Below are 18401 nucleotides of genomic sequence, written 5' to 3' on the forward strand. Positions count from 1 at the left end.
CGTTTCTCGTTTAATATAGAAATTTATCCACAAAATATATACGACAAATAATACATATCTGTACAATAAAGGGAGAAGAGCGGTTAACGACGGAGAACAATTATAATGGAGTGCATTGTTGGGTTGGTTGAAAAGAGGCGGTAGGGATTTCAAGGGGGTGATGTCTGTCTCTGGAGTCGATCTAATCTCGTGGTTGAACGGAAAAGAAAAGGCATCGAAAAGTCAACAACACAAAAATATTTTTGTCCACGGTTAAAGCTAAAATAAATAATATATCCAGTTTGCCGATTGAACCGGGGACCATTACAATGATTTCAGTTTCGTGAGCTTGATCAACGGAAAATGTTGGTGACAGGAGAAATCGAATACTGGCGGCTCCTTCGAATCCTTTTGGTGTCCATGGGCGAGTAACTTTAAAACCACGAAATTCGTTTTCGACACTTTCAATAATTCATTAATCTGCAAAACGTATAAAGTAAATCAAATGCGCACGGTAAAAATATTACAATTGATTTATAAATATTCACAATACCTCATTTACAGTACTAGCGTTCGGTGGATAAAGGGATAAGGCTCGTTCTAACATGTTTCTCGCTTGATGAAAGTGTCTACAGCCGGCTAAGTACTGCATCTCACTAGTGACCTTCTCCTAGAGAATCACAAACATTAGTAAATTATTATTAGACCGCGGATCTGCATTTGTGTCTTATAAAATTTTTCAACAAATGCTGGAGTATTAAATTCATCAGAATTTCGTACGATTTTTATTTATTTTGACTATACCAATGAAAATAGAATTTTATGTGGTACCACTTTCTTAAAAATTCTCTACAAAAATTGAAAATTCCATAAGCATCCGCAGTCTAATTATTATACAGGGTGGTCCGCGCAACTTGCACAGAAACGCCTTCAAGCATACAAAATATGTTTACATACTCTTTTAGGTAAAAATAGAAAAAAATGACGTCCCAACTTCCTACGACCTTATTTTTTATGTGGATGCACCGATGCACCCGCCAGGTGCAATTGCACTTTATTCTTTAATACAACCCAATTTATTCGTTAAACCAATCGATCCCTTTCATTATCCTACGTATAAAAGTAGTAAGAGATGTTGTACATCATTTTTTCATGTTATTACAAGCATTTTCATGTTATTACCACCCTGCATTCTGAACACTTATTCGTTATTTGCAGTCTGATCGTTATCATACTCACGTTCCGTTTATGCATCTGTGCATTAGTCATAACTAAAAATTCCTGATAGTTAACTGGCGGCGGTGTCAGCAGCGACGAGAATGGTAATAACCTGTGTTCATACCGGACTCGTTCCGAGTCGAACTGTATTTCAGGGAGAGGTATCCTTCCATCCATACGAAAACCAACTAAAGCCTATAATATAAATGTGCATTTGTAGATCAGCCTGTGAACATCTTTGTAGCAAAGAATTTGTCAAAGGAAGATTTACTTTGTAATATCCGCCGCATATATTCTGCATAGCCTGATACATCAATATTTCCAAATCGTACGGTCTTGGCGTTGATTTCTTTTTCTTATTTTTAGCACTCTTCTTGGCACCTCTGCCTTTATGAGCGTCGTTACGTACGTCCTGTTCCATTAAGAATGTATCGGCTCTCGTGATGGCCGACACGAGCCAACCATAAAGAAATTCATAAAGGTACCAGTATATGTAATGGTACTCGTGTACCGAATACAATTCCAGCTCGAACCCACTCAACAAGTACATGACCATTACACGCAGCGTATGATACAAAATCCATGTTGCGAAACAAGCTAGATGCGACCTGGGTGTAACACTTTTTAAAGACAACGTATGTAAGAACCCATCTACCCTTTCAGCCTGTCGAAATTGCAAATTTCAAATAATAGAATCCTCGGAGAATCGTATTAATTGATTTTATAGATTCTACAGCTTCGAACTCACCTCGTCTTGCAACGCTGCGAAGTCTTCCAACAGGTGGGCTAGTTTGTCTCGTTGCCTCGCTCTATTGTGACCGGTCAGCTGTAACAGCATGCCGAAAAGGCTGACACAGTGGCACAAGAAATTATCGACGTACTCCTTCGCTTGGTGATTCTGAAGCAACGTGCTCTTTGGCATTAAAACCGGCGGCGCAATGAAATTACGCGCCGCCTCTTTCAGAACATCGGCGAAGTTGTGCATGCCGAACACCCGATTTGTCGTCGGCAAATAAACTATCTGTAGCATCGATCTAGATAATATACACGGACTTTGTCGTGAGAATTCTAAAAAAAAGTCCTAAAAAGAAATCAGTGTATTTGGTATTTATTCTAATATTTGCTAAACGAAACTCGCCAAGAGCCGTTTCTTACCAAAGCTGCGTGGAGCCCGTTCTGATTGGTAATCATGGTGACCGTTCTAAATCTATTTAACAGCTCGTCCAAATACTTTAACGCCTCTATCCTCGGCTTTATCTTTGTATATCGTGGGAATGTTGGCGGTAATAATCTCTGATTCACCATGGGATCAAATCCCATGATATTCGGATAATTTGCTGGAAATCAGAACAGAATTATTCCTTAAGAGTACCGGCGAGAAACGCCATATGAGATACCTACAAATCTCATCAGCCTTTTCTCCACGATCCACTGTCTTAATCATAACTTGAATCATGTATGAACATTTGTATAATAATCTATGGCAGTCGTTTAGATTCTGTTGCAGCTGTTCTTTCTTCCCCATCAATGACAAGATTTGATAAAACAATTTGGTAAATCTAATTCGTGCGTACAGAGCCAGTCCATCATTGTACTGAAAGCGTAACGGTAATATTTAGACTCCAGATTTTATGCATTTATAACAAAAATGAGCAAGTGCAATTCAAAACAGTGAAAAAATTAAAAGACTTTAAGAGTATTAATATATTATTTTCACCATATTAAAGTTATTCATGAAGAATATAAATTTATATTTAGTTTCTGCGTCTTGCAATTGATGCACAAATTTTTTACTTTGCTATGAACATCCAGAGTTTAGCAATATTGATTAACAACATAGAAAGAAATTAGCGTACATACTTCTTTCTCAGATTCCTCGTCAACCGGCTTTATTCTACTTTTCCTATGCAGTTCCTCTTCGACTTCGCGTAACATAGATATAGTTTTCTGTTCCGCGATGTCTTGCTGCAATCTATATCCGTAAGTAACACTTTGAAAGTCTTCCTCCTCAAACACTAAGGCTTTGTTTATGCAATCTTTAATGATCTCGATTATTTTGTACACAGCATAACAAAAAGTCTTCAGAGATTTATCTATTATTTGGCTGGGCTGATGAAGGTACAAATTAGTGAAAACAGTTTGCGCCAGACTATGACCCTCCAACCATGATACCATACAAGCGTAAGTCGAATCAATTATTCCTATAACTTCCGACGGTGTCAGATTGTCCAATTTCAACGCGCCCGAATCAACAGCCTGCGTGAAAGTACATGGTTTGTTGCTGCCTCTATTGCATTGCATGCCAGCGTCCATCTTCGGATCCATCATTTCTATCGCAGACATCGCCTCAAACAATCCGAACAATTTATCGCGCAAAAGTTCCCCCAACTCCAGCTCTAAATCAACAAATTAGAAACGTATTAATACATCAACAATTAGATATTTTCAATTGTTAAATTTAACAAATTCTGAATGCGATCGAATCGACGTTCGTGTTTGCGCAAAAGTAGTTGGATGAGTTGGCCTTTATTGTTTGCCGTGTAACAGTGCAACAAGAACAAGTGGACAACAAAAAGGGCAACAAAAAGAGAAACAAAAATGAATTTTTCAATAAGCACCTGTAACAGCTTCGAAGAACTCTTGGGTGATGTCCACCCAATTGTAACTGACTTGGTCGAATCTGTAATGTAAACGAACGTATAAATTAAAAAATATTGCCAAGGATCGTGCAATGTGTCGTACGTTAGGTTATTTTCCAGAGGTCTGATCGAGATCGTAACATCTTTCTCGCGATACATTTTCGTAGACGTACGTAATGTGTAGAAACAGTTTCTTTGAAATACATTTAATTGAATACAACTCACTGTGATTCTTTATCTTTGCCCATGTCAACCGAATTCTGTTCTTCCACCATGGTCGCCATTCCTGCAGACTGACCTGTCACATTGAACAGCACTGCCAACAACACGAAGCCATGTATTATCTTGCGGCGGGAGATTTGAATTTTTTGAATTTGCCAAGAAGGAAGAGCTTCTCTGTTTAAATATTGGAGTCGTGAATACGGGGACATCCTGTATATTAGTAATTGTTGGCGAGAGAAGTACTCTCCGTGCAGAAGACATGAAGTCTCCTGGCAGAAATTTGAAAGGAATGCGGCAGCAATCCATCCGATTGGGTCATTGCATTCGCACTTTCGGTTCTAACTGTATTATTGGCGAAGTGTGTGACGTCAAAACCTAACCATTGGCTGGCTGCGAGCAAGAAAGAACCCTGAAGAACCCCCTTTGCACCTGTTCCGGCTGGAGGGACTATTTGTGAGAGACGGAGAGTATTTACTTGCGAGAACATTTAATTTTGCATCATTTTCATGAATATTATAATAAATGGAAAATAAGGTAAGCGATAAGAATGATATTATAATACAATATAACTGTCCGATATTATAATATACTAAAACTTGTTCGATATTTTTAGGACCTTGCGAACAAACTAGAAACGCTTCAACAAATGCACTCTGTGTTACAACAATATTACACATTATTACAATTTATGAGAGTCGAGCTGGAGAAGATTATGAACAATTTCATCACGTTAAAGGGTAATTATTTTTGTTAATATGTTTGATAGTTATAGTCTTTCTTTTGAAGGGAGAAGTCTGTTTACATTTCCTGAAAAGCAAAAACCTTTGTAGATTGCTTGATGTTTTCACATTTCCAATCTTTTCACTATTCCAATCCAATTTGTATTTATGTATAGAACAAAATAACATTTATAGGCCTGAACAACAAGAAAGCACCCGAATGAATAAAAATTCTTCTTCGACGGTAAATCTAATTATACAAGAATTTAATTATAATCACAAGATGATATCTGACAAGAATGTGAAAATGTTGACAAACACTTTAAAATCCAGGAGCATATTAACTACTTCAAGAAGATCTATCCTTGTACAAGATGCACCGCTCCCTGTCTTGTCAGAAAATGATAAAGAACAGGAATGTTCAGCTAGACTCTGTGAAGTATCCACTAGCAGAAAATCTGTGGCAATGATAACTGCGAATGATAGGAGAAATTCTCTAAGGCACTCTTTTCTAACACAAATGTTAGTACCTGAAATCACCAGTCGCATGAGAGAATGCATGAAGCTTGGTCAAGAAAACAAGATTAATGTAAAAAACGCGTTCAACGTCCCAGTCTCCCCATTGCCTTTGTATCCTTATTATGCTTAACAAACGAGAAGAATTTAAACTTAGTCCCAATTGAACGCGTTTAAATTATAACTACTTTTAAAACATTTTGAAATATACGACTGTAAGATAGAAAAAATATATTTGATACATTAATATTTATACTATTGTTTAATCATCTATACCAATCATTTTTTCTTAATTAATCGCAGATTCCTTTATACTTCTCAAGTTCTACAATTATTTATACAGATATGAAAATCTGTGAATCATCAGAATCATTTTTCATGCGCATTTAGAGAAGATTTCGTTTATATACGTATATACGTTCATTTGTTCACCAGTTATTTTTACTAGCCAACGTGATATTGGGTTAAACCGGTAACGTCGCCGATTCTCCTCGCAACTTATAAATTCCGATAGTAATACGAGAGGATATCATCATCGATGACTCTTTCTGCAAAACAAATGATCGATCATGATAGGATCACAGCGGTGTCTTCTGCGATCTATCGGGACGGGTGTACGGGTCCGCAACATTTCAAAAATTTCGACCAACGATGGGAAAGACAAGAGTTCGGAATGCAACAAGAACACGGAGAGATCTGGAGAGAAGACTGATGCTAGTTCAAAGGGCGAATTCAATGGCTACGACTGCTACCTCCCTGATCGGAAGGGCGACGTGCAGGTGTGCATAATCGGGGGCGGCGAGGCACCACTTTACACGGCTGCCCTTCTGAAACAATCCCGCTTGATAAAACGTATAAACCTGGTAGACACAACAGACACAATGGCTGGTGCGGTCTTGGATACGAGTCACATCGACACGTCCACCCGAATCAAGTGCTACAAGAGGAAACAAATAAGGAACGCCCTTAAAGAAGTACGTTCATCGCTATACTGGGTATCTTGTAAAAATTGTTAGCACCCATTGCAAAAAATTGTAGCCATTTACAACATATTTTACATTATATCTTTAACGATCTTCATAAAGCTTCATATTTTAATATTTCCACGATTTTAAATCGCACCAAGTCGTTTTTGTCATAAATGCGATCTATATGCAATTTTCACTTTTTCTAGACAAATTTTAGGAAGGTAGAATCAAATGAAATCCTCTTTTTAGAGGGAATAGCCTTTGTAGATCCAAAATAAATAAAAATTCTACTAAATTCTATCGACTTTTATCTTTTAGCATTTTTTAAAAATTTTCATATGCCTTAAATGCATAAATATCTATGTGTAAGATACAAATTTTTGTCAAATCCATCAACTACTCTGTCTATTCATGTATTCTTCTTTCAAAGTTCTCGATCTAAGATCTTACTCTCCTCCGCAGACGAACATAATCGCCCTGATGGACGAGTCGGAGCCAGGCGTGATGGACCTGAACCCGAAAACCCAATTCGAATCTGCAGCGTCCTACGTATTCGAAATGGCTGAGCACATGGTGACTGTGAGCTCTGAGGCATTGGTAGCAATTTTCGTTCGGCCAGTCACAGCAATGATGCCCATGGTTTCCGAGATTTACAAACTCTCTGGATGGTGGGATCCAGACAGAATCATCGGCTCCACAGCCTTTGAACGCATGCGAATGGAAGCTACAACAGCGAATCTCCTGGATCTTGATCCTGCTTTCCTATCGATCCCTATGGTAGCCGGCGCGGATCCGTACACCATCGTTCCTCTTCTGTCTTGCAGCAGTCCCATCAATCGGTTCACTCATGTACGAGGATACATGAATTCAAACAAAGGAGAAGTCTCCAGACAAAAGAGTATTAAGGGGATAGTCTCGTTTGGTGTAATGTTTTTGCAACCCTTGCAATCCTGGAAACGAGACTACCTCTTCAATCCTCGAACGGCGGAGCTTGGGTCCATGTTGACCGACAATATAAAAATCATCTTTCAATGATTGATTACATATTAGAATAGGGACTTCAATACGTTTTCTAGAATTTTTGTAGATCTTTTGAAAGCCTAGAGGAGTGAAAAAATTAGTCGTGAACATGAACAAGCCAGTTAAATGAACATTTGTTGCAATAGACACAATAGAAATACGAGAAATATCTTGAAAAAAGCAGTGAATGGTTCTACGTATGCATAAACAAATATATAGTTATAAAAGTGGTCCGTCGTCGGAGGCTTAATGAAACGTTCTGTATCTCGAGATAAGACTTAAGCCGGAGTATCTTGTACGCGGATCAATCAATCGATAAGTTTGATACCACAGACAACGGTACAGTAACACAGTAATTCTTTAAAAATTGCTCAATTATTTCCCAGAGCAGATATGAGCGCAAGCTTGTCCTTGGGAGCTCTGCTCACATTAAGGTAATGGTTCACAGAGCAATTTGCACTGATACAGTGAGTGTACAATGTGTTCGTACACCTTTTAAAAACTTTTTCAAAATTGGACCCAACAGCTCAAGGATTAGGTTAGCTCAGCTCTAGGTTTAGTTTACTAACTAATGTGTAAATAATTTTTTTTTTAATTGTTATTGGGGGGGGGGTCGCAATTGTGAAGAAAAAAGTAAAGCTCATGATTTTCAAATTTTTCATCCTTGCTTGGAATTTCCTAAAGCAGCGTTGAGCAACTTTTTGTCGCCTCTCGTTACCTTACTTTTATTCGGTAAAAATAGGAAAACGCAAAAAAATGTTGCCGTATGCGTAAGTATCGCTGTATCTCGATCGCCTATGAATATTCGCGCGTCCAACTACCATTTAGCATCCGGTCAAGCCAGCTAACATTCCAATTACGTTTTTATTTCGTGAGCGAACTAAAAAGAGCATGTTGTAAACAGGCGCAACAAGAAATGTTGCTGCAGTCGCTACGCGGGGCGGATAAGGAAATAACGAGCATCGACCGCAGGGGACCGATACTATCAGTTGGTGCAGCAGCTGCCAAATTGATCCTCGCACTCGCCGGTGGACTAAGTGGATCACCAAATGTCACCTCCTCCGGTTACGTTCGATCGAACGTGTTACCGGTTTGCCGATTCTTCAGCAGCGAATTGCTATTCGGCCCGGGTGGTGTGCAAATGAATTTCGGACTGCCAAAAATGTCGTCAGCGGAAGTGGTACTGGTGGAGCAAGCGGTACCAATGATCAACGAGTTCGTTCACATGGCGATAAAGGCGGTTTTCAGCTACAGCTACGTGAAGCAGAAAACCGTCTAGCGTCGTTCCCCCTCGCAGAAAACGATCGCAGAACAACAGCGCGAAATCCTTTTCTCCAGAAAACATTGATAATGTAACGGCAACTATGTGTTACTGTTGCCGATATCATTCGTTTAATTGTTTCTCGTTAAATTGCCGCCTGGTAATGGCATTGATAATTTACGAGTACCCGTTACGTTTGTATAAATCATGCTCGAACGGATCAATATGCGCGCTGTCGCCCTAATGTATGCGGCCATGACGTCTTGAAAAGGAAGAAAATAATCTTTTGAATCATTGCCGTCTTTTTTGTGGAATCTCAACCATTATGTAGAATACAAATCAAATAATATATTTGAGACATTGTTACAGTTGATTATGCGTTAGTTTATTTCCGTATCGTTGCGCATAGAAAAATTGTCAAGGACCAGCGGACATATCAGGATGAGGAGGATTATTTATATTTATTAAAAATAGTGGTGGCAATGTATCGATTTTTCTAGGTAAACCGGCGTAACGCGTCACATCTATTTATAGTATTCCCACTAAAAATGTTGCTCGCACGACAGCTTGTGGAATACTATCGCTATCGTAAAGTTTTCTCCAAGATCTGCGATTTCGACGTCTGCATTTCTTCCTTATCGATACGGGAAGCATGTAACGTTTCTGCGAAGAGAACGTTGTCTGATACAGCGTAGAATGGCTCGTGGCTCGATCCTGTTCTCGCAGTTTGAAACCGCGAGCGGCGTTATGCGAGTCCGGTGTTAACTCTCGCGAAGTGAAACGACCAGTGCGCGCGATTCGCTCGGGGAACGGTTGCGACTCAAAGGGAAATCAGCTGTGGTTGTAAGGCGAAATGACAGAAATCATGCGTTTTAAATATTAATAAAACATGAGATTCTTTTTAGAAATTTTTGCGTGATAGAAATTTCTTTCTTTTGGAAACTCGAGTCTCTCTTTCGGACCCGGGTCAGGGATGAGATTTTTGAATATTGTGACGTTGCGCACTGGACCAGAATGACGAATTAGCTGTTCAAGCCCATTTCATTATTTCAAAACTTAAAGACCACGTTATTGAATAAAAAATATACATATAGTGATAATTTTTTATATTGCGATTTGTAAAAGTTTGAGTACTGATTACTTTTTGCAGGAAACATTTTTTTGTCACACCACCGGAAATGTCTGAAGAATCATGTGAACATGTGAACAGTGAATAGACAGCGGATCTTTATGCAAAATGAAAATTTTCCAGCTGAATTGCAACAAACCGAAGTGACAGAAATTTATTTTCTCTCTTAATATGTTCGATAGGTTGAAAATGATATAAAACTATTTTTAAATTCGTCTAATGTTTTTCATGTTTTAAATTATACACCGGAGTCATATATCAAGTTTTATGAGAACATGCAGTTATGTAGAAAGTGGAGTACGAGTAACTGAAGGTTAATATTATCGTTTTCGAATGTAATGGACATTTAAAAAGCACTATACATTCGTTAACAATCGACATGAACAGCTAGCGCGTCGTTCTGTCTCACGACTTACAGGGGATTGCCGCGAAAACTCCCTCCAAATGTCCTACCCATTGAGGGTACCTATAGTGACGTCACGAATAGGGCTATACTTTCCTTCCAAGGTCGGAGATTTTGAAGCTTCGAAGTAGAATGCGGATCTTTATGCAGAATAAAAATGTTTTGCATTGGTTGTGCGAAGCAGGAATAAAATAAAAATGAATTTCATCCCGTTACGTTAATAACAAAATTACGATATTCTTAAATTTTGCTAATCTTTTACTGTTTTATATTTCCCTCAACCAATTTCTTCATAAATACAAACAGTTCAAAGCTTCGAAACTCCGTTTCTTTTAATCTTCTAATAGTTTACTACGGAGGTTCGAAATTCGAAACTTCGATTTTCATCGCCTTCGAAGCTTCGAAGTTTCAAAATCTTCGACCTTCGAAGTAAAATAACAGCCCTACTGTAGGACCGTGATAGGAAGTTCACCCTTAGCACTAACCGTGACGTCACTCTCGGCTAGACTAGACTATAGCCTGGTGACGTTACTCTTGTTCGTAGTATATCATTTCCCCCACTGTTTATCCCAGAAATCTCTCGATCTGGTAACGCTGGCTCACGACCACGACCACAGACACACATTTCCGTTCCGACGATCGGTTAGCAACGCGCAAAAGTGACAAGCGAAAAATAAAGAGGTCTCCGACATCTGTTGCTTCGGCGATATACGCGTGTGTTCGTGTTTCATTAGACATATTCCGCGTCGTCGAATGAAAGCACGTACATATACATATATATAATACTTACACGTTACTGTTCTCGGCGGCATGGTAGCGGATTTCGTGGCACACTGTCATTCAAGAATTTGTTTATAGAGTATACGGGTCTATAAATATATCGGGACAAAACGCGAAGAGATTTGAATTTGGGTCGAGCGGCTGCACACAGCTACCACCAGATACCTCCCGGCTAAGTTATTTTAAAATTCTCAACGAATCTCTTGTTTTGACTTTGATATACATCGAGACACCGACCGTGTTCTCGTCAACGTTCATCGAACAGACTTTTTCTGCCTGATCTCCGGGGGAACCCCGTTGAATTGTCGCCGCCATGGGAATCATATTATCAAGATTTCGCGTAAGTTTCGTGTTTGTGTGTCAATATCTTCCGCGAAGTGGCATCGACCCGTTGTGGCAACGTTTTTAAGGTTAACCATCTGTCTTTCCACCATATCAAGCGTTTTTATTCTATGCTTGGAAACTGCTCGCCGGAAACCATTTTCATAAACAGCTCGATCATTTACGCTTCCTGGAACATGGAATTAAGTCTACATAAAGATATCTTTTACGGATTTATGAGTGACAGGATTTCGAGGTTAGGCGCGAAGCAGTTTAACTTTGAATTACTCGCATTGTAGTATATACAATGTGAAAACTAGAAATTTAGCGTTTCAAACGTAAACAAAGGTGTCGAACGCCAATAGCAAATATTTGTTTTGCATTGAAGTAGTTATTTCATTGAGTGAACATTTATTTATGTTATTTCTGGAGATAGCGGAGTAATTGAAGGTTAAACGGAGTTTAAAGAAGCGCACCTTCGATCTGTTTAAATAGATCTATTTACCTACATTGTTGCTGGCAAGTCATTATCACGTCATACCTTGACGTTCTGTTTAATAGGATTCCGGGTCGTAACGTTCGATTTATTCATTAGAATTGAATTGTATTTTATGCTTGAGGATTAACATACGATTAGACAGTGGATCTTTATACAAAATAGCTATTTTCTACCTGAATCACAACGAACCAGAATGACAGAAATTTATTTTCTCTCTCAATATGTTATATAGATTGAAAATAATATAAAAGTATATTGAAATTCGTTTAATGTTTTAAATTACACCTATTCATTTTTATCAGAAATGCATCAAATCCGCTGTGTAGTTATTGCTCGTCAAAATCTACATAAGCTACATTATGTAGTTTGCAATTTCGTGTAGGAAAAAAATGAATGGTAGACAAGGATTGATTCGGCAGTGACTAGCGAAAGCTGCGAATTTACATGTTATACATGTAGTTGTGAGCTTCCATATTAATTGTTATTTCATGAACATCTTTGGGTTCACAATGAAGAATTCATTTGAATGTATATTTAAATTTAAATGTTTTATGAAGTTGTAGGCGCGTACGATCGTAGCTATACGAACATATGCTTGGTTTTTTATGTTGGTAGATATATAACAAAAGAAATGTTTGGTATATTTCAGAAAAAGAAAACGACTATTGAAATTTTAGAAAGCCTTGACTCGGTAAGGAATTCATATTTCTTTAATTTTCTTTTAAGTTTTTCTGTTCACAGCATGATATTTGTTAATAATCTAATTATTCTTTTTTGTAATAGCAAATTAAAGAGATTGAGAGATATGGGCACACTACAGAACAAAGGCATAAAAGAATTGTTGGCACTCTCATTTTATACAGCGTGATACTTTATATAATATCAGCGTTCATTTTTTATTTCTGCTTCTTTCCCGCATCATTGTACGATCAAATATTTTATATCATTCCATTGTTGATTTTTCCTATTCTGTAAGTATTTTATTTCTGTGTACATGTGAAATTCTAGCATTCCCAAAAGTTGTTGATTAGACGCATTAATCGAACGTATTGACTATTATAGAATATTACTCACAAAAAAGATGGTCACATGGTATTATAAACGTAAAATCTCCGAGAATCAAGAGAAATTAAGTACAATGCAGTTCGAGAAAAAGAAAATCCTAGATGAAGTCACAGAGACTGAGACTTACAAAAAGGCTAAAGAGATTCTGTTAAAATTTGCTCCAGATCAATTAAAAATGACGCCTGTGAGTAGAACAGTGTATATAATACGTGAAACTTAATTTTGCTTATTTTTTTTCATTTGTATCATATGATTTCATTCTTTTTCTTTTTATTTGAATTTCTGTTGATTAAACTTTTTCTGTTTTTATATTTCAGTTGTCTCCACAGGTTTGTATTTTAGGTTTTTTGCTTTCTTTGTAAAAGCAGTAGATGCGAAATTTCTTGTCTGTGCAGCGAATGGGAAGAAACGGAGATTAAAAGAAACTTTATTTTAGTCATCTTATAGAGTACCACAGCCCACAGAAACACCACAACGATCCATATCGCCACAAAACCTAACGCCCTCTTCTAATTTGGGAGAACTAAGGAAGAGAGTACTGACATCTCAAAAACCAGTATTAAACGTGCAGAGGGCTACACCCAGTAACACTGGCCTTGCCCCAATTGGCATAAGTCCCATTCAGACTACACCAATTGGTTTCCAGGGCGGTATTAGACCAGCTATTCCAGTTATGGGTTATCGTTAGTATTTTTAAAATTGAATATATCGACCTTTCAAATACTCGAAAAATAGTAACATCTCCTATACAAATTTATAATTAAATAGAGGTGTGCGAGAACCGGAAAATGTCGGAAATCTCGCATATATCGGGATTTCCGAGAATATTAGGGATTTCGATGAAATTTAATTATGCATAATTAATAGACTGCGGATAAAGATCCAAAACAAAAATTGTATTTTATGTCTTCCCTTAATGATTTTAACAGAGGAGAGAATCATATATACACTTCTTCAATTTTCAAAATTTTCCAACAATTTGGAGTTTTATCTACTCAATTCTGCTATAAATGCTTAAAGATCCACAGTCTAATAATTTACACAGATCTGCAAAACGTATATTTAACATTTTCATCACGAGCTCGAAAGAGAAAATTTAAAAAAGTGCCTTTCTCATTTTCTCACGAAGTTCCTACCAATTGCAACTTCTCCAAACTCGTTTTTAGAGAAGTCAGGTCGCTCGATCCAATCGTAAAAAAGTTATTCTGTATTTAAAGTGCGTTCCAATACTTTCACGAGGCACCGTATAAACAAAGAAAATTAATTTTGCGCGTTGGTTTGTCCGTTGTTCATAGAAGTAAAATATTGGCTCCGCTTACTAATTTATAACAATTCACGGCAAGGAATGATGAAAACATTTGCATAATAGGATCGCCATTACCACGGCCGATATTACCACGCGAAAGGAATTATTTAGAACGGTTGGTTGACTACATTGTGGGTGATGGTCCAGCGAATCGCTATGCATTAATATGCCGACAGTGTTTCTCGCACAATGGAATGTCGTTGAAAGAGGAATTTGAATATTTCGGTAAACATCTGTTATAAACTACACGAAGAGTTAAGTATGCAAGTACAGCTTCGATATTAAATGTCTTAAATATACTTCTTTGGTCATTGTAGGATTCAAGTGTTGTTATTGCAATACTTGGAATCCTGCAAGGAAGCAGAAATGTGCTGCACCAAGACTGGAGCTTGATGCGACTATAGAATCGCCGATGCAACTAAATACATCGAACGAATCCGAGGAGCAGACATCGTCATCTCCGAGCAATGACAATGAAGCAAACGCGAAACCAACCCAAAATGAACCATCCAGTCCCTCGGACACAGGTTCGAATATTTTTCCCAATACGCAATATTTTTTTTCACCGTAAATTGGCATCGGAAAAAACGAAATACTATTTTTAGATTCGGATATCGAGGTCGTTGAGCGACCAACGGAGTCTGAAGATACCGAGCAAACTGCTGAGGATTCTAAAAAAGAAGATGGTAAGTTTGCGGTCTCATTTTAAGAGGGTAGATTCGATTTTAGGGTTGCAAGGGTGCGCGATATGCCTTCTCAATTCTCGATAATGCAAAGGGTTTCTCAGTAGTCAAAGGCGCTAGATAAACGATCAGTCTAGACCGCGATCGCTCTCAAAAGTCCTATTTTTACATTATTTTATTTATCTTTATGCTTCCGAATAATGCACAAATTACGTCTCGTAAACGTAAAAATAGGACTCTTGAGAGCGATCGCGGCCTAGATTAATCTTTTATCCAACGCTTTTGACTATTGAAAAACCCATCTTTGCATTATCGAGAAATAAGAAGTCGCATCCCGCACCCTAGCAATCCTGTAAACCTCATTTCACGAACTGAATCTGTCCCTCTGTGTCAAAATGACACAGTGATAAAAAATCGATAAAACAACAAGGTGTACAGTTATGTTTCGATGTTTTTTAATTCCAATTGATGAGTTAACTTAACTCTTAGGTTTTTCGGTTATGTACTTCGCATTAAAAGAATAAAAGTCACAAATTTACCTACACTGCACCAAAACTGTGTCAAATTGACACAAGGGACGGATGATGGTTAAAGAATATTATTCTCTCATTTCTTAATCACCGTTGTGTGTGAACAATTCTAGTCGCAGAAGAGCCGAACGATGGTGTGGAAAAAATGGACATCGACGAATCCGCATCTTAATAAACATGTATATAGACATATACATATATAGCGGAACTGTAAATATTACCATTACCGAGGTAGTCTTTGGACGAAGAGATAGTATATGCACAAGCTATATTTAATATTTTCTGACTCGGAAGTCGAAAGTCATTCCAAATTGTTCTTGTTTAATTCTTGAATAGGATTTTGCGGAGCTACGGATCGAAGGAAAATGATCACATGTACTTAGGAGATGTTGTTGAAACAATGTCTTGTAAAACTCTCCTTCAAGAGGCGTGTGCTTCTGTTGTTACCGAAGTCGAGGAGCTTCATGGTATTTTGAGGTCACGCCAGCGGAACCGGAAAGTCTAAATATCTCCTTTGCTTTTACCGATATAGACAAATCTGTAAAATTTAATTCAAATAGATGAGATACTTTTTCTGTAGAGATCCTATTCAATTGTCTGATGTTCAAGGCCACTTCAAAGTTACGCCTCGATGCATTTTTGTAAATACGTTCTCATATCATTTAAAACAAAGGAGATAATTAGGTATTCGAATAAGGCGTCTGATGTATTGAAAAATTTTTTCGAAGATCGTGTTTATTCTTGTAAGGATCTTAAAATTATCTGAAAGCATTATCAAAATGCCTACGTTGGAAATTATGGTCAATAATCAACTCTATGCAAGACTGCTTATCTTGTGAATAGTTGGACGTTAGTATTTATAGTAGACGAAAATTGTTTTCTTTTCTCTCTTCGTTTAAAAAAGTCCCAATGAATTGGATTTTTCTTTGTGCTTTTTATCAATTTCGCTGTGGAAAAATCAGTTCTGTGTCGTTTATCGAATGAATGCCACGAATCTGCGAAAGATCACGAAAAATACGGAAGTAGTGCTCGAATATTATTTTTCGTAGGTTAGTCACATTTTTAATGTTATATACATGATAATAAGAAGATATAGCTTTTTTAATGTCTATATCTGAAAAGACTAATCTGAATTTGAATTTCATTTATAGACCAGTCTTCTATCGAATTCCTTCTAGCATAAGTATTATTGTGATAATAACACGTTTTTGTGTCCCTGTAATATTCGTCGGAAAAACCGAATGCAACTTATTTACGTGCCAGAAGATATGTTAATTGTTCGATAACAATCACGAAGTTCACTTTAATTTTTTCGATTTCAGCGTACTACCATATTTATTAATAATTATTACCGACTGCTTTTATTTCGAATCTTAGCTTAATGCGTACTATTCGTTGTAAAAAAAAAAGAAACATGTGATTAAAAAGTTTGTATTTACATGATGGATCGAAGATATTTGAACAACTGTTGAAGGAAATATACTTTTTAATAAATTTACATAACATTGACGTTTTCTCTTCATGTATACCGATCACGATTGAGATAAAGCTTTGTTGTAAAGGAATGTTTAACTATCGCCAGTATGACTTTACAGATATTCAAATTTAGCCGCCACTTTTTTTTACAGCGGAAATCAATTTTGTAAAGGCACGTCGCGTTTACTTACCGTTTACTCATAATTTTGCGAGCGCCAATTGCGGATGCTGATTTAATAAATCGTTCGCCATCTTCATTTTTTCTTAGCCCGTATCAAGACGAATTCAACGACCTAGTATACTATGACCTTCGGATGACCTTGAAGTGCCATTTAAGATGAAGGTGGCCTTGACAATAAAGAGAATTTTTTTAAACTTTTTTTATTGCAATGTATAGCCAATCGATAACTGATCGACTCTTGTTTAAAATACTTTATTGTCAGATTATTTCAGCACTTGAAAAATCGGAAAAAGTGTTATGTGGGGACACCCTGTATATGGTCTATATAAGGTGGGAACACAAGCAGTGATGAGTAGAGATGGGATGAACTGCTCATTCCGAATCACTTGTGATTCGATCACGTTCGTTCTAAATCACGGTGTTTTTTCACAGTGATTCGTGATTTTTCGTGATCGCTACTGATTGGTGGAGAGCATAGGAACATAACTGTTCTTGGTCACTCTATATAGAAGTCTATGTTCTCGGGACATTTTACATAACAAAAAATAAAAACAAAAATATAAGTTATATCGCATAAAGGCAAAAAGTATATTAAACAATGAAGAATATTGAATAAATTAATAATTAGTAATAACTAATGACTGTGAATTGTAAAAGAAAGTTCAGTTTTTAAAATTTTTTCAAACTTTAAACTTTAATTTACATTGTGTGGTATATTGTATATATAAAAGATATACAAATGTATAAAAATTTAACACAAATATAGTACAGTTTAAATTGAAACAAAAATATAAAAAATTAGTAAATATATTTAGGGTTATATAAAAAAGTTAGGGTTAGGATCAAAGTCGTAATCGCGAAATAATCGAATTATCATATTAAGTAACGTATATATTGTCTGGTATTGGTATTTAAATAAGAAATTGTCTATACCTTTCTACTAATTACATAAATAATACCATTTTTTAACTCAAACATGAAGAAGTACTATGACTCGAGATAAAAAAGTTAAAATCACAGTCGTGATCGTGAAACAATCACGAGCGTGATCGTGATTTTGCGATCACTGTGATAAATCACCGTGAGTGATTTTGAACGCCATCTCTAGTGATGAGCTCTTAGCGAGGTGAGCTGTGCGGTGAAAAAAGAAGAAAAACAAAGAAAATACATATGTACTTTTTCATTAGTATGTGTCGGAATGTTGTCACGAATGTTGGTTTCTTTTCACCGCGCCGCTATCGTCGATGCTCGCAGATCCACTATAAATCCACCCTCAGCCGCTATCATCGATGCTCGCCGCTCCGCTATAACTGCACCCTAAAGCGGACCCTACACGGTCAATCGGAATGACAGTCACGTCGAAGATTGAATTTATTTTGATTGAAGTCAGGATCACAGTCAGGATTGACAGTCTGACTGTTCAATCAGACTGTCATTCCTGATTGACCGTGTAGGGGCCGCTTAAGATTTCAGCACTGCGCAGCAT

At 37.2% G+C, this 18401-nt stretch overlaps 3 protein-coding genes across 9 annotated transcripts; 2 read left to right on the plus strand and 1 right to left on the minus strand.

Annotated features, from left to right (window-relative positions):
• Positions 1 to 2: 2 nt before the first annotated feature.
• On the minus strand, positions 3 to 4217 carry Naa35 (N-alpha-acetyltransferase 35). The gene is made up of 10 exons (XM_076423620.1): positions 4062 to 4217; positions 3816 to 3877; positions 3058 to 3593; positions 2599 to 2791; positions 2353 to 2534; positions 1946 to 2278; positions 1469 to 1861; positions 1219 to 1392; positions 533 to 649; positions 3 to 459 (listed from the first exon to the last, which is right to left on the minus strand). The coding sequence occupies exons 1-10, from the start codon at positions 4118 to 4120 to the stop codon at positions 304 to 306; spliced, it is 2205 nt and encodes a 734-aa protein (XP_076279735.1). The 5' UTR covers positions 4121 to 4217; the 3' UTR covers positions 3 to 303.
• Positions 4218 to 4298: 81 nt separating this feature from the next.
• On the plus strand, positions 4299 to 8179 carry LOC143208803 (malate dehydrogenase). 2 transcript variants are annotated; one of them, XM_076423631.1, is made up of 5 exons: positions 4299 to 4592; positions 4672 to 4795; positions 4973 to 5407; positions 5597 to 6267; positions 6724 to 8179. In XM_076423631.1, the coding sequence occupies exons 4-5, from the start codon at positions 5863 to 5865 to the stop codon at positions 7294 to 7296; spliced, it is 978 nt and encodes a 325-aa protein (XP_076279746.1). In that variant the 5' UTR covers positions 4299 to 4592; positions 4672 to 4795; positions 4973 to 5407; positions 5597 to 5862; the 3' UTR covers positions 7297 to 8179. The 2 variants fall into 2 exon arrangements, with proteins under 2 accessions (XP_076279746.1, XP_076279747.1); XM_076423632.1 differs by lacking the exons at positions 5597 to 6267; positions 6724 to 8179 and having other exon boundaries at positions 4954 to 5021; positions 5111 to 5549.
• Positions 8180 to 8577: 398 nt separating this feature from the next.
• Lnpk (zinc-ribbon metal-binding protein lunapark) lies at positions 8578 to 16761 on the plus strand. 6 transcript variants are annotated; one of them, XM_076423625.1, is made up of 11 exons: positions 8578 to 9385; positions 10648 to 11194; positions 12324 to 12365; positions 12458 to 12645; positions 12737 to 12923; positions 13057 to 13068; positions 13176 to 13422; positions 14109 to 14270; positions 14363 to 14572; positions 14651 to 14731; positions 15372 to 16761. In XM_076423625.1, the coding sequence occupies exons 2-11, from the start codon at positions 11168 to 11170 to the stop codon at positions 15428 to 15430; spliced, it is 1215 nt and encodes a 404-aa protein (XP_076279740.1). In that variant the 5' UTR covers positions 8578 to 9385; positions 10648 to 11167; the 3' UTR covers positions 15431 to 16761. The 6 variants fall into 6 exon arrangements, 5 of the variants coding, with proteins under 5 accessions (XP_076279740.1, XP_076279743.1, XP_076279742.1 ...); XM_076423628.1 differs by having other exon boundaries at positions 10933 to 11194; XR_013008978.1 differs by lacking the exon at positions 8578 to 9385 and having other exon boundaries at positions 10006 to 11194; positions 15372 to 15489; positions 15595 to 16761.
• Positions 16762 to 18401: the final 1640 nt, after the last annotated feature.

This window comes from Lasioglossum baleicum, chromosome 5 (assembly GCF_051020765.1).
Source record: "Lasioglossum baleicum chromosome 5, iyLasBale1, whole genome shotgun sequence".
In the NCBI taxonomy this organism is placed as follows: domain Eukaryota; kingdom Metazoa; phylum Arthropoda; class Insecta; order Hymenoptera; family Halictidae; genus Lasioglossum; species Lasioglossum baleicum.

Bases quoted from the DNA above. Each gene is read 5' to 3' on its own strand.
- Naa35 (XM_076423620.1), bottom strand. From the start codon at position 4,120: ATGGCGACCATGGTGGAAGAACAGAATTCGGTTGACATGGGCAAAGAT. The intron at 2,279-2,352 runs GTAAGAAACGGC...ATTTCTTTTTAG, and splicing joins ACGGGCTCCACGCAGCTTTG to GACTTTTTTTTAGAATTCTC. The intron at 650-1,218 runs GTGAGTATGATA...GTGATTCTCTAG, and splicing joins CACAGATGCATAAACGGAAC to GAGAAGGTCACTAGTGAGAT.
- LOC143208803 (XM_076423631.1), top strand. From the start codon at position 5,863: ATGATAGGATCACAGCGGTGTCTTCTGCGATCTATCGGGACGGGTGTA. The intron at 6,268-6,723 runs GTACGTTCATCG...TCTCCTCCGCAG, and splicing joins TAAGGAACGCCCTTAAAGAA to ACGAACATAATCGCCCTGAT.
- Lnpk (XM_076423625.1), top strand. From the start codon at position 11,168: ATGGGAATCATATTATCAAGATTTCGC. The intron at 12,366-12,457 runs GTAAGGAATTCA...TTTTTGTAATAG, and splicing joins TTTTAGAAAGCCTTGACTCG to CAAATTAAAGAGATTGAGAG. The intron at 14,573-14,650 runs GTTCGAATATTT...TACTATTTTTAG, and splicing joins ATCCAGTCCCTCGGACACAG to ATTCGGATATCGAGGTCGTT.